General features: G+C 39.1%; 1 protein-coding gene across 3 annotated transcripts in view; it reads right to left on the bottom strand.

The window, feature by feature from the left end:
* RPS6KC1 (ribosomal protein S6 kinase C1) overlaps positions 1-15,264 on the bottom strand; it is an 89,382-nt gene that overhangs the window by 23,780 nt on the left and 50,338 nt on the right. For all 3 annotated transcript variants that reach the window (XM_027890727.1, XM_027890730.1, XM_027890728.1), the window contains 2 exons: positions 6,510-6,557; positions 4,770-4,902 (listed from right to left, as the gene is read on the bottom strand). In XM_027890727.1, the coding sequence (XP_027746528.1) occupies positions 4,770-4,902; positions 6,510-6,557 (181 nt within the window). The remainder of the gene's footprint in view (positions 1-4,769; positions 4,903-6,509; positions 6,558-15,264) is intronic.

Genomic DNA, 15,264 nt, shown 5'->3' with positions numbered 1-15,264 from the left:
TGATCTTTCAAACGTTTCTATAGTTTTTTTTGTTTATTAATAGCACTTGATGCAGGAACATCAAAAAGAAAATAGAGGCAGTACAAATCACAGGATAAAATGAAACTTAACAAATCAGAAAAATTAGCTTCCTAACCATGCTTTTGTTTTAGTTGACAAGAAAAAGTCATGACTGGTTGGATTCTTCATCACCGGGTGCTCAGACAGTTACATTTCAGCTTCACATCCTGAAAGACTGGCTGACTAAGGAGACATATTCCACAATAAATCAACGGCTTTTGTTAGCTTGGCCCAAGAGTTTTCTCTGAAGGATAATATACTCCAGTTTCTGCAGAAGTGGAATGCAGCTAAGAATGCAGTAGTCACTGTACTTAGGAAATCCCAAACAAAGTCAAAGTGAACAACCCGGGCTTCCAAAAAACTGTAATCTGATAGGAAAGAAAAATAGAGTACTGAAAGACATCTGCTGAATTAATCTCCAAAAACAGGCCCAGCTCTCTACATCACCACATAAGTATTTGCTTATGGCCAGGAGTACCAATCATGCGCCTTAATAGCCTTCCTTGCTGGAAAAGGAACAATTTTATGATTTTCAAAGAATCACTGTCCTCCTTTTCAATAAAGACACGCCTTCCAGTAAACTTCATCATGTTAATGCAATGACTACAGAAAATTAGGCTTGTCCAGTTTCTAGGCCAAAAGGAAACCAAACACACGGGTACTGCCATGGTACAACAGTGTCTCACAGCATCCCAGTGGCAGCCACAGTGGAGCTGCAGCATACACATGAATGGGAACCTAATCTCCTGCCTAATCTCTAACGTGACAGTAGTTACAAGCACCAGAGCCGTATATCTACAGCTGCTTCCACTGCTGCTGGTGATTCTCTGCTACAAAGTTTGCTAGTTTAGGCAAAGCTCCCACTTCAATGCACTTGGAGCAAAATTTCAAAGCAGCCTCCTGAAAAAGTGACTTGCCAAGGACTCTATCACCTTTCCTGCATTTTCCAATTGCTGTCAAATATTTACAGCTAGTATTATCTCCTTTCCTAACAACAAATCCCCAGCTTTGCAAGCCAGAACACTACCGTGTTGCTGTCTATCAATTGCTGCATGCAGCAACCCTCTTCAGCAGGAAGTTTCTTGAGTGCTCTCCAGACTGATAGGAACTCGGGCTTGTTTATGTTTAAAGAGATTTGACAGCTTCTAACAGCCACTTAAACTTTGATGTCCCGTGGAAGCCCCCCAGCCTATTTTTGAAGCATCTGTTTCTAAAATTTTTGGAGTTAGTAGTGCCAAGAAGAAGCGAGGCCTTATTAACACCAGATTGGCTCTCTACCACACTAGAACTTGCCAAGTGCTTTCCAACAAAGCTACAAGATAACTTCATGGACTTTCATGCTTCTGAGGCATCCTTGAAGCCTCCAACTGCGGCCAAGAGAAGACTCTAAGAGAACTCAAGACCTCACCCACCAATTCTGAGCATGTAACAGCATTGTGATTTACCAATAGAAAAAAAGAAACAAAAAGTAAAAAAGTCTTAATCTTGAGTCTGTGGTCAAACTTGCAGAATTCCATACAAAACCCAAGACTGCTGCACTTAATAACACAGTTAAAATCTACCATGAACTGGAAACAGTGAGCTGATTAGCAAACATCTATTGCCCACACCTATAACATTAAACCTCTGAACTTGCTATAATACAAGCCCATTGCCCACTTAAATTAGTATTTTACCCCAAAACTTCACAGTGCTAATGTACCTAACATCATAAATCAGCACCACTTCTAAATTTGACTGGTAGAATCTTCTTTCCTATTGGAGTAGAATTACTTGGAGTATGAATGTTAAGAGCATTCATAAAGTCATGAAATAAAATGTCAAGAGACTTATCACTTAAAAAGTAAAATCCTAGAAATTTTTATCCTTTTCTAGCACTAAGTGCAAGCATCTTCTCTATTTATTTTTGGTCTGAGATGGACAAAATTTAAAGATTGCTTTATCTGTAGGGATTCCTGATATTATTGTCCTTGTAATTTAAGGTAGAGTGCTACTAACATAAGACTGCTATGATCAAGACCATCATCAGTAGGGTGGGCTAGATTAGACCCAGTATACAGTACAGCATAATTTTAGCCCTATTTTTATTCATGCTGTAATCACACAAAGCTAGAAGCCTTTCTCCTGAATCACTTTCTAGCATCAGTCTCCTGGGACAGGGTGAAGTGCACTGGCCATTGCCGCAGGTAGGGAGTTAGGATCAGGCCCTACACGTGCAATACACTTTTTGCATGCATTTTCAGGCAATTTATTCATCACTTTGTACCCCAGCTATCCCTTTTTACAACACAATATATCACTCTCCCTCTCCCTTTGCCTGTTCTGAGCCCAGACAGTAAGATGATGAAAGCAGGAGACTATCCTTAATAAAGCTAACCTTGTTAGTTCCCTGACAATCAGGAAAAAGTCCTTATAGCACATCATAATTTTTTGAATGGTTTCTAAACAAGGACAGGGGTGAATCCATTTCCAAACCACTTACTGCTTTACGAGAAAGTGAGGGAAAACAGTTCACAACTTACACCCATAAGTGTCCAAGTCAAGTGGATCCATGTATCATGTATTACTGACCACAGACCTCACCCACATCAAAATCCCTACTGGGCCCTGCAGTTCTCCCCTTCCAACCCAGCACAGCCTGCCATTCCTCCACCCTCTCTGCAATGTTCTCCCATTTCTCCCATGCTCCCTACCCACTGTTCTTCAAAGCTCTCCCTATAGGAAGCACTCGTGTCTCATCAGTGCCTCCTCTCCCAGCTCCACCTCAAAATACCCCACCTCCCTCCCATGTCTCCCATGCATGGCTTTGACCCACAGTTGAGAGAGAGGCAGAACAGCTGTGGTTGCCTCCAAGTCCGTGTTTCCTGTCTGGCCAGCCAAAATGAGGATGTTTTACAGACACCACCTTCACTGCTGGCAAATTAAACAAATGGTGTGGGGTGCTGCACAAGGCTGTGTGTTGCACAAACCTGATTTAGAAGGCACTTAGTAAATTAAAAATCCTTCCCCCACAGAAGTCAAAACATGTTACAGTCAATGCTGGTAAAAGCAAGACATTCAGGCAAAGCACATTTCACTGGATTTCTTACCACGTCGAAGATAACCAGAAGAAAGGCGCTCCTTTTTTAGAATAACATCCCATCTATTCCAAATGTTAAGCTGAGGTTTCTGTTCTTAAATGAAAGAACTCTGACCATGCAATGTCTTAATTTTTGTCACTGTTGTCACATTAAAACTATGACTTCTAGGAGATCATCTTTGTCAAATGGTCACATTAGGGCTCCCTTAAAATTTTTGTTCTTACATCTGACACATCTCCCCCCAAACTGCACTACTACTTCACCCACTTTTCCATTTGTCTCGAGGAAAAACATTCTTCCTGAAGAGAATTTCAAACCTGTAGGTCTTCAGAAACTGCAGAAATACTAAGAACAGTTTTTTAAATTATTATCTTATCCTGTCTCCAATCCTTTGATTACGCTAGCCTTAAGAGCAGTTGGTATCTGACAAGGGTTGTGGGTGAGGTTTTTTGTATGGTTTGGGCTTTCTTTGGTTGTGGGTTTTTAAAAATATTTTTTCTCCAAACAAAATTTACCAGCTTATGGGGAGATTACAGTTCAGGTGAGAGTCTCCAAGCTATTCTGCCAAAATATACACACCTACAGAAAAGTAGCATTGTGTAGAGGAGCTTTCTAAACTCTCAAAATCACCATCAGGCAGTACTGTAATGTGAGGCTTTTCTTCATGCATCACTGCTCATGGCAAAATCAAGTCACACATTGCAGAAACAGTCACTCATTTTGCAAAGTTAACTTTAACTGGTCTCATATGACAAACTCTCCATGAAAAAGCCAAAATTTAAGTTATTGGGGAAAAAAAGAAATAATATTCAGTGTAATAAAATTATCTTCTCTATCAGTCAGCTCAGTTCCTTCACATCATCCACTGTGACTGAATTATTAACATTTCCTAAAAAAAAAGAACTATTAGCAATCCTGCAATTTAAATTCTCCACTCATTCTAAACAAGTATGGGTAATTACATTTAGGGAATATTTAAATCCAGGTGTTAGACAAAAAAATCAAAATGTAATTATTTTGTGCCACCTGTTCCCTGTACATTTAACAGGAATTTTATAAATAGTTTGAAGGCACAACTCTGTGGTTCTGCTTTGAACTCCTGTGTGATGCCACTAGCTATTTTCTTAAAAATCCAGATCAGAATAACTATGCAATATTAACCAACAGGCAAATGTTCACGGTTTTTAGCAGAGCTATTAAATTCTTGTGTAAATACTTATCATTTTAACTATAAGATGCTAAAAAGATTAACTATCCAAAGTTTACATAAGTAGCCAAAGACTGTATCTCTGGGAGATGACTGTAAATAATGCAGATAGTCGTTGCTTTCAAAGCACTTCCTCTTCTGTAGAAAATAAACAGTTGGAAGCTTTCAATATTGCTACAATTCAAGTAACCCATCAGGATTTGAGGCCATTTGAAACAGGAATCAGATCCACTGCAGAATGAGAGGGGAATAAGGGGGAGGGACAGAGGAAGGGAGTGTGGTGTCTTACCATGACATCTCTTAGGCACACTAAAAATATTTTAACTAGATGTATAAGAGATTAATTTGATAATGAAATGTACCATTGATTAAAACTTAAACCTTTGACTCTTTTCAACAATATCCTTAAATGAGAGACAAACCTTCCGCATGCTGTAGCACGAGAAAGACAGACTCCTCGGAGATGATGTACTTGTGCAGACACACCATGTTGGGCACACAGCGGGGGATGATGGTCGTTCTGCTCCTGCTGCACTCACTACTTTTCCTTAGACCCTGACAGAGAACAAAAAGGTCAGTTGTACCCTCAGTTGCCTTTGGAGCCTGCTGTGCTCTGTGTTTATCAACCAAACTAATCTATCCGAGTTACTCTGGGCTTCAGAGAAACCACTCATCTGCTGCTCTATGCCCCTCGGTCCCCCGAGGCTGTGCTGATGGCATCTGGCGCATTTCCAGAGAACAGAAGATGGCACAAAGCTGCCATTAAAATCAATTACATGGGTCAATGTTTTTATTAGAATCTCTCTCAAACTAAGTCATCAGGATGACACTCAGTTATTTCCCTGTGACCTTTTTTTAAAATTTTATTTTTGTGTGTGACCAAAAGACACTATTAAAAAAATTCAATTCAAATTCTAAAGACAAAAGAATGCCTTACTGTTACAGGTAATCCTCACATTTCCATTTTACTTTACTAAATACAACAACCACCACAACAAAAAGCAAAGGAAAGGATTAGTCTCCTTGAGAGGCAATGATTTTTGGGAGGTAACACAGAGATGAAGTTGCCAGAAGTGAAAAAATTGACATGGGAGGGTGAAAGGGAGGGGGGAGAAAAAGAGAAAAAAAATTATGTCAATAGTGTGACCTATTACAATATTGATAAACATACGCAGTTAAATGGGAAATTCAATGTTACTCTATCTGCCAGTAGATAATGTGAGGTTCTAATATAAAATATTCACAAATAAGCCTTTCTGAGGAACAAACGGGTTTGCTGTATCCTGCACATACTTCAGAAAAACAATTTCAAAGGCCAGAGGCACAAAGTTAAGGCAGGGTTGTAAGCCAAATCCGAAGTAAAGTTACAAAATGTTAACAACTAATTAGAGTTTCATGTTTGGGACAAAGTTTTTCTCAGTCCTGCCTGCCATCAACAGTGGAATTCATGTCAAGGGGAGCCTGAAATAATGGCCACAATAACAATACTCATAACTAAACTAATTCTCAGCATCACAGATGCTCTGAGCATATTGGGATCTTGATCTGTACACTTTCTGAAACATAAAAGAGTAATGGGAAAAATTTTATTCTGACCAATTAACTATTCATTAATTCAATTGGTTAGTAACATTAAACTCAGTTTTCACAGCCTATTGATGTAAAACATAAGGAAACAATTTTGAATAAAACCAGTCGTACACTTCATCCAGAATCCACTTCAGCCAAGACCATATTCTTCAGCTAAAGAAGACCAAACACAAAGCACAATGGATGTACTTGGGTTAAGAAGAATTTTCACCTTCATCAGCAGCCTGCACGTGTCCTGAGCCACCAGGGCTTTACAGATGTTTTAGGTAGCACATTAAATCTGTGATTCTTTACCAAAGCCTGCTAAGGTGTTGGCCTCAACAACCAGTGGCAATTCAAGTGACTAAACCAGCACATCTGAGCACTATGGATGTTACAGAGAAAGGAAGGGAACGCAACTGAATACTGACAAAGAGAATTCCGGTGCCCTTAACAGGGATATATGTATTACCATAACAATATATTGCAGGTATAACTCTATATATTATCCACAAATTGAGATTTGTGTGGTGGTGAATGTAGGAGGCCATATAATAAAAGATTATTAATAAATAATAAAAGATTTTACTCACCTTCAGTATAAAAGTCTGCTGTGTTCTAGTGTCCATTACAAGCAAAACCTAAGCAAAAAGTATTCAGAGAAATATTTAAGATTCATATGAGTAAGCTAACAAAACACAGACCTTAAATGTAATGTTGAATATTCTTAAAAAGAAAGGGTTATAAGCAATAATTAAAAAAAAAATAATAATACATTAAGCCCCTACAGCACATAGAGTTGATAACCGGGGTTTTTTTCTAGGAAAGAAATATGACTGAGGCTATAGATCTCTGGTACTAAGGTAACAACAACAACAAAAAAGAGAATTTCTTTAGGGAGAAAATTGTGGATGTGTTTACTGCAGAGGAGAACACCTACAGCTGCAAATAGCATCTCTGTTATCAGTGCATCACCTCTACTGAGAGCACTTTAAACATGGCAATGAGAGAAGCACTAAATAGCAACTACACTCTTAGCAAGCTGCGTTTGTTTATGTGTCGGAAACAAAACAAACATAAATATCTATGTGTGTATACATTTAGGAAACCACATCTTTAGAAAACTGGAACCCTCCACATCTCCGTCTTCAAATCACCCTGGTCAGGAATTAATTGTTTTCAAACTCTGAGAACACAGATGTGCTTGAAAAGCACCAGCTGCAAGACAGCCACACGAGCAGCACAAGCATGAGCTCAACCCTCCTCTAGGAACAAGAACAAGTGTGCACTCACTGTTTATTTACAACAGGCATTGTAAACTTCCAGGATAAATACTCACATACAGTTATACCGAAATATTTAGGCTGCAAAATCAAACTCTTAAAGGGCTTCCAGAGCCAGCACTGGGGTTACCAAACTCTGAGTTGAACAGACAAGATGCAGCAACTCCAAGTCAACAGACAAGGTGCAGTGAAGCCCAAGTCAGCTCACATCAAAAAAGACTTCTTGCAGAGGAATGACACGTCAGGGGTAACAGGGTGTTGGATTCATCAGGTGACAGAAGGGCAACACAACACACCAGTCTCCCTTATCTCCCTGCTGTGTGGGGCAGCAGTGCAGCCATGCCCTGCTATCTCTGAAAGGCTGATGTCTACCAGGCTGAAATGCTGACTTTCCTCAGGCCAAGGGAACTGTGGAAACATCTGTCCTGTGCAGTGCCCACAGCGAGGTGAGGTGGAGACGTGCCAAAGGCCCGGCAGCTGGGCCAGAAGGGAGCTCTCCGGGGGAAGAGCTGTGCTGGCTTTCCCCCCAGGCAGTGGCTTCGCTCTTTGGGATGGTCACATTTCAAACACTGCCCTCCCTCTCTCCCTACTGCATCTCAAGCAAGACATGAAGAACTGAAGTCTTTTCTAAACATTTCTCTCTCATCAAATTTCACTGAAAGAAATAAAATCACAGTCATCTCCATCTCAAAGACTGCTTCTTTTACTAGAGCTGCACCCAATTTTAAAATCTGCTTTATATCCTCTCACACAAAAAAACCCCCAAACCAAAACAAATCAACCAAATAAAAACAAACCCCTCCCAAATATACAAAAACAAACAAACAAAATTTTTTTTCCAACCACCACAAACAACCCAAACCAAACAAACAAAAACCCAAACCAAAAATCCAAACAGAAGTTGGTGTTACTGAGATTTTTCGACAAATGAATGACATACACCTTCCATGTCAAGGGCATGGTAAGGAAAGACAGATATCTCCAGACCACTGAGTTTGCCTAACAACTCTTCAGCCCTCTTACCTGGGGCTTCCAAAACAAGTGAAAAACAGTTAGATAAGGAACTGTACAACTCATTTTGTTATTCTTGCTTAACCAAAAGATGTAAAATTAAAATTAGGAAGAAAAAACCAAACCAAAACAAAACACCAAACAACCAAAGGAAACCAACAGAACAAAAGAAAAGTAAAATCCACTTTACAAGAGATGCAAAAATAAGATAAAAATGGTTTGGAAACATCTATGTGTTTATAGTCACTTTCCTTTCTCTTCTCCCAAGTTTGTTTGTACCTAGACACTGTTCACATTGACGCAATAAATACGAGAACATATGTGATTTTTTTTTTTTAGATGTGCCCTTTGACTGTCAATATCTCCCAAACAGGTGTTGGCTAAATGATTATAAATTGGCCTCTGGATACACCTCTTCAACTGAGCCGTACAGGACTGGCGATAATATAATTAGACCTAAAAACATCAGGCTGGTGAATGCTTTCCATCTGTTTGGCAATAATGTTTAGTTAACAATAGTCTTTAAAAGAAGCACCTTCAACTTCAGTTCTTAAAGTTATTTATAGGGCCATTCTTAACACACCAGCACTCTTGCTAACAAGAGCTTTAGCCACTTGGAAATTATTAGCCATACGGCTGTATATGAAAAGGAATAGCGGCATTTAACATCTGTATCTCTCCAGATTTACAAGCATCAACCTCATTTAAAGTCATTTCTTAATGAACAGTTCCATGGTCTGTATTAATATGATAGTTGCATGCACAAAGATCATAAGAAGCCAAACATTTTTTTAATACCAACAGTAGGCCAATCAGTAATGAAGCTGTCAGCATAAAGGACAGAATAATAGCTTCTTTAACCCTCAAACAGGATTTGTTCATTTGTAGAGTAGAAGACACCAATTTAAAAACTGCTCATGGGTTTGCTCACCTTTATAAAGACAAAAATCTAATTTGGTACTAATTTGATACAATTGTCTTTCCAATAAAAGGCTCCTAAAGCCATCTTTTATTCCATGATAAAACAACTGCTATAACTAAAACTGTCATGAAATAATTACCTTTGATAGCATACCTTATTGCACAAATACAATTAATGTATTCCTCCCTTTCATTTTTCATACTTGCTTATCAGCATTGTATTAGCATATGGTGCAACAGAACAGATTACTGAGCCCTCACCCTATAAGACGACATATAGAATGAGGACCACTAACACGAACAAAGCAGACAACAGGTCCCTTTAGGGCTGGCTTCATCTGCTGTTATATTACAACATCAAAATGGATGTAGCAGCTACAGTTTTATAACTGTAATAACAGCAACTGGTATCAGTGTGCCTTTGAGGTTAACTACCTAGCTGGACTAGGTTAGACATTCCCAGCCTAACTAAACAGGTTCTTTTCTTCTGCTTCCCATCAAGCACCACAACCTTCCCCAAGTGATTAACATCTCATCTACAGCTCCATTTTATGGCCAATTATTTCTTTGTTGGTTCACTGTCAACCTTTCTGCAAGACTGTTTCCCTCAAAAGGGATGCCAAGAAGCCCCAGGAAGGGCCATAAAAGTAACTTTAGAAATTCATCTAGTGATGCTCCATTTGGCTCTGGCAGACTGTGGACTTTACATGGACCCACCAAATCAAAAACCTGCTTGAAGGGAAAGCAGCCTGCATGCATATTACAAAGATGTGGTTTAACCAGATTCTTCCAGACAATTAAAGGACTACATGAATGAACAAACTGCTATCAGAAAACTGACATTTCAGAAAGGGACAAGTCCAGGAAAGAGTGGGTCACAAGTATATTTGATTGACTTTTATCATGAATCCAGAGCAGAGAAAGGTCAGCAGCTCTTGGATCCACTACCAGGCTGCTGCAGAAGGGTATAACTGCAAGCCTGCCACTGACCCAGATGCCAATTTATTCTCCTCACCTCATGCTTTACAGCCAATTACTAGATAGTGGTGCAACAAGTCTTTTCTGTTTGCATTCCTTCACACTTCTCTCCCTTTGCAAAGGGGAGTACTTCAGTAATTCTTTTTCTAAATTTTTTTTTTTTTTAAATGCAAAGTGACAAGTCTCCACACTAGGGGCACAACGGGACAAAACAGGATTCCACAGAGCATTCCCTACGATATAACTCCTGTTCTCCAGAGCAGATCACACAGAGATGCTGGGATTAGACTAGGCTGCTTCTAGCTCACATAAGCCGATGGAACCTCTTTCACCAATAACGACTACTGAGTGACTTGTAATATTTAATATCTCCTAACAATGAGCTGTCAGCTGTAACATTCAGCATTCTATCTCAGAGAGGAGGGAGAAGAATGCACAGCAGAGCATTCCTGGCCACTGAGCAAATTAGACTGACACAAAAGGAGAAAAGGCAAAATCCTATTTGTAACAGTAATGTATGAACAGAGTCAAGGTGTATATATCACACCGGTTGTTACGGCACTGCTGCTTACTCTTCCTTTTTTTTTTTTGCATTGATAACAACCTCAACATGGCCAAAAATACTAACACGTAAAAAGCTACGACCACATATAAATATCTATTGTAAACAATTCAGCAGCACAGACATCCCTAATTTTGTACAAGCACTTGAGCTCTCAGGCACATCCCGAAAAACCAGTGAACGCAGCAGCGCTGCATGACAGCATCTCAGTAAAGTGGCAGATAGCAATACCCCTCCATGGTGCCAAATAGGATTTTCTACTTGTGAATTCCCTTTTTTCCCCCCTAAGTCAAGGGTTAATTCTGATGCTGACAGCAGCTACTTAAAAAAATTAGCTTCTTAGATTTGATTTACAGTGTATCCAACAGCTTAGTGGAAAATAAATTAAATTCAATTCAATATAGTAGGTACAATTAATTGGAGAAAAATAAAATAAAACCTGCCTGGTAAATAACCATAGTCTAGCTTTAAGAAAACAGTTAATTTTAGGATCCTTTAAATGCACAGAAATTAGCAAATGTTTCAGTATGCTAATTTTTTTTAATTAAAAGATATTTCTGCAGTAAAAGCTCTTTCATATGCACTACTGATTCTTCATCAAACGTTAAGTTTCCAACTTAACACCAGTATAGCCGGTGGCAGCCTGAAGGTTTACCATCTGCTGCCACCCAAAGTCACGGTGGCCACCTTCAGAACATATGCATCAAAGCCCTGAGATAAGAGACTGAAGGAATACTGCAGAAGTCAGCATAAGGGGAGGCACAGACCCAGAGGCAGGCAACAGGCAAGTCACCAGGAAAAAAGAATATGGTGAACCATCAGTCACCCTACCGAGCACCCAACCAAGGTCGCGGGGGACGGCTCTGGAAGAACTGAGGGCTGCTCTAACTGCACTGCTCTCCCGGGGGTGGCTTTAACATAAATGCATAAATCCTGTCACACTGCAGACGTTTGCTTCCCCAGCTCCCCTTTCGTTTCTGGGGGAGTTTTTTCTCCCCTCCCTTCTCCCCTGTCCAGCATCTCGTACCGATTTTTTCCTAGCCTCCACTCTTTCAGGACATAGTTCAGAACATACTTGTGCTTTTTATTTACTTCGGGAGCTTTTAACACTAATCAGAACAAGCACATCAACACATTTGCTTGCAAAAATGTAACTTTAGGTTCACTGACACAATTGAAAAATAGCTCACGCCTGATCAAAGAAAATTGAATAGGATCTTTTACTGCAGTACCAGACAACAGGAAGATTTTGAAGACAAACAGGAGCTAAGGGATTACTTTAAAACCAGCTCCATTTTGTTATTAAATAGCTGCTCTACACTGAAAACACATCATGTAATATTGTCAGTGGGCCATCTATTAATTCTGGTTGTTATCTACTAAACAAATGTACTTTTATCACAGGAGGGATACTCTAACAGAAGTCCTACAAACTTGAATCTGTATCAGATGATCACCTACGATTTTTTTCTTGCATTTACCCCACCAGTTGGAAAATCCAGCTACAGGTTGTGACGGACAACACGGAACGAGACAAGCTGTCCACCTGGTCCTAGAGGTGAGCATGTGGGACTGCAAGGAAACCTCAGCAGGGGCTGACACACAGCTGGTGCCACTCTCAGGACACGGTTGCGGTGATGAGGCAGAAGCAGGGGTGCAATTCACTCAGCTGTGCTGGCTGTCACAAGGCCACCAGGATTAAAAGATCTGCTTAGCACAGATTTACTCTTGTCACTTTTCAGATTACACCACCCGGACTCTCACTCGTCTCCCTCTGTCGTTACAGAAAGAGATTACATTTGGCTAATATGTATGAAAAATGTGATTATTGCTTATCCTTGTACCTGTGCAATATGAATTATCTTCAGTTTGCAATTACTCCTCCTTTCAAACCATTTTTCTAAGGAATTTACAGCTCGTGTATTCTATGACTTGTAATAATAGTGTACTTATAAGACAAACGGCGTAGCTTTAAACAATGAAAATGCTAAGAAAGCAGCATATATTCAAATCCGATTTTTTAAATATTTTAGGTTGGTTGGTAGCAAAGAGGAAAGTCCATTTTCTTAGGGCAAACTAAAAACTATCCAATAAATTACAAATGGTGAAATATTAACCTAGGAAATATACCTGGCAGGTTTTACTAGAGAATGCATTTTACAATATGAAATGCCACTGACATCTCAGAGTAATTGCCTGGCACCAATTATGTACTAATCAACTTTGTAACAGTTAGGAAGATAAACCTAAATAATTTTGGTTTAAAAGAAAATATCTTTATAAATTATTTCTTTCTGGAGGCCGCAAGATACATATAGTTCAGCCCGCAGTGGAACATCCAATAATTTAATTTCTATTTTCTAAAGGCAAGGGCAAAATTTGCATTACTCTATCAAATCTTGGGACTGTTTTATGTCAGATGAAATAAAACATTCACTGAAGGCAAAAGAAATTTTAGTGAGACAAGAAAAAAGCTAGAGAGAGACTAAGGGTTATAACAATAAATACTCAGAAACATTCAGATTAGTATAAATGGAAAGATTTCAGGAAAACAAGTGGCAGGTGTTCGAGGGCAGGGAAGAAGGGACAGGGCTCTTACTAGCTGGCAGAGAGACTGTTTTAAAGTTAAGTAAGCTTTGTTACGTGGGGCTTGAAACCTGACTGCAGCTAGGAATAATCCCACAGCAGCAGGGAAAAGAGGGTAGTGAGCCAAAAAAATCAGTTTTGCCAATAACTCCAGAGTTGATTTGATTTTGTAGGACTTGGCAAATCACTTAAGAAACCATAAGGTTATCAAAACATAAAAACAGCTTTCATAAGTTTATTTGTATGAATAGTTACTATTATTACTCATTTTCAGATTTTCAACCATTTTTGCCACTGTTATTTTCCACTATGCCATGTTTGTAAGTTTATTACAGCTCCCTTCCCCCCACACCTCTTATGCACACACAGCCACTCATTCAAACCCATAAGATGATCTAAAGATGCTTGGCAGAGTGCACCTGAGAGCCAGGTGAGAGAAAACATCTGCTACAGTCAACTCAGGTTCACAGCTGCAACAGTCTTTAATCTCACCTCAGAAGGCCAAATATTTAAGTTTCTGACAAACACTAACAGAGCAGAGTTACCTATGTCCTATTATTCTTGCACAATACACACACTGCTGTAAGAAGAGCCTATTTCTCCTACCCTCTGATTAAATTCCATTAAAGCTAGTCATAACCTGTTTGAATTCAACTATGGGTCTACAGACTATGCACACAAAGTCGACATATATTCTACATATTTCTGCTTTTTGGTACTGTTACTCATTGAGCAGAAAAGCAGTAATCACACTTTATAAATAATTAATAACACTGACTTAGTTTTTCTGCATATTTTTAAAGTCGATTCACTAAAATGTACAACCACCAGAATTATGACTTCTCAAGATAGTACAACAGCCACAAAGAAAACCTATACTCAAGATTAACAGAATTGCTTTCAGCTCTTAAAAAAAAAAAATTATCTACCTGTAGAATCCTTTTCAGAAACTCCCAAAATAATTTTAGCAAGGCTCTGATGGGAGTATTTTAATTTTTAGGGTTTCATAATAAAGCTTGACAAACAGTGTATTGAGCAACAAGCCCCAATGTACAGACATCTGTGGAAGAACTGATCACAGTCACACCAGTGCCAGTACAGACAGTGTGGCTTGATGGGGGACCAGGGGAGGGGATAGAAAAGACATAAAAGACAGTCATTGGTTACAGAGGCATGGTTATTACTTAATGCACTCTGCTTTCAAGATGAATCTTTAAAATGAATGAATCTAAATAACAGAGGGTTCTAAAGAATAAGAAATTGGGTTTGAAACAGCATTGTGAAGGTATCCAGCAGCACCATAACAAAGTCGTTTCTTTAGGGGCCGGTTGTAGCTTCAAAGGAAAGATTTGCCTAGGGCAGAAACTCAGCACAGAATCTGCAACCTTGATTTTTAATTAGGCAAATTTTGAAAGCAAAACTCTCTCCTATTCAAAAAGAAGTTTTCTGCTTTAAGGTACATGAACTGATAAAATAATTGATCATTCTTAGTTGGTGATAACAGCAGCTAAAATATTTAGGTATTAGTTTGTTTTCAGTGCAATACCTCTGTTAACACTAAGGAGAGCTTTGCTGCCCAATCTGCAGCACCTCAGATTCCACAACGTTTGCAGGACAAAAGCCACCTTTATAATTAGATTAAACCTCTATTTTCAGAAACCTACTCACAGGCAGGCTCTTCACATAATAAACATATAAAATACCTGCAAACACCACCTCATTAACTTTTGACATCATGAAGTGAGCAAACACAGCAGCAGCAGAATTCAAGAAAACTGGTTGTCTCAAGCAAAGCATAGGTCCTCTTTGGTCTACTAAAATAGTCAGATTTATACCACAGCCTTTGCATGAGAGCTGAAGCAGAAGGATGGAAGGCAAGGCACAGCTATGGTCATTCTTCTCCAAATTTTCACAAGAATTTAAGGAGTATAATAATCCTAAGATCTCTATCTCCCTCAGATTCAACAGAATAGGGTCAACACAACAAAAATTATTAAGGTGACAAGA

Source organism: Empidonax traillii, unplaced genomic scaffold, assembly GCF_003031625.1.
Source record: "Empidonax traillii isolate 1590-97213 ecotype Southwest subspecies unplaced genomic scaffold, ASM303162v1 scaffold296:size1881848, whole genome shotgun sequence".
Classification (NCBI taxonomy): Eukaryota; Metazoa; Chordata; class Aves; order Passeriformes; family Tyrannidae; genus Empidonax; species Empidonax traillii.
Note: the sequence above shows the minus strand (reverse complement) of the source record. Positions and strands in the feature narration are given on the sequence as shown.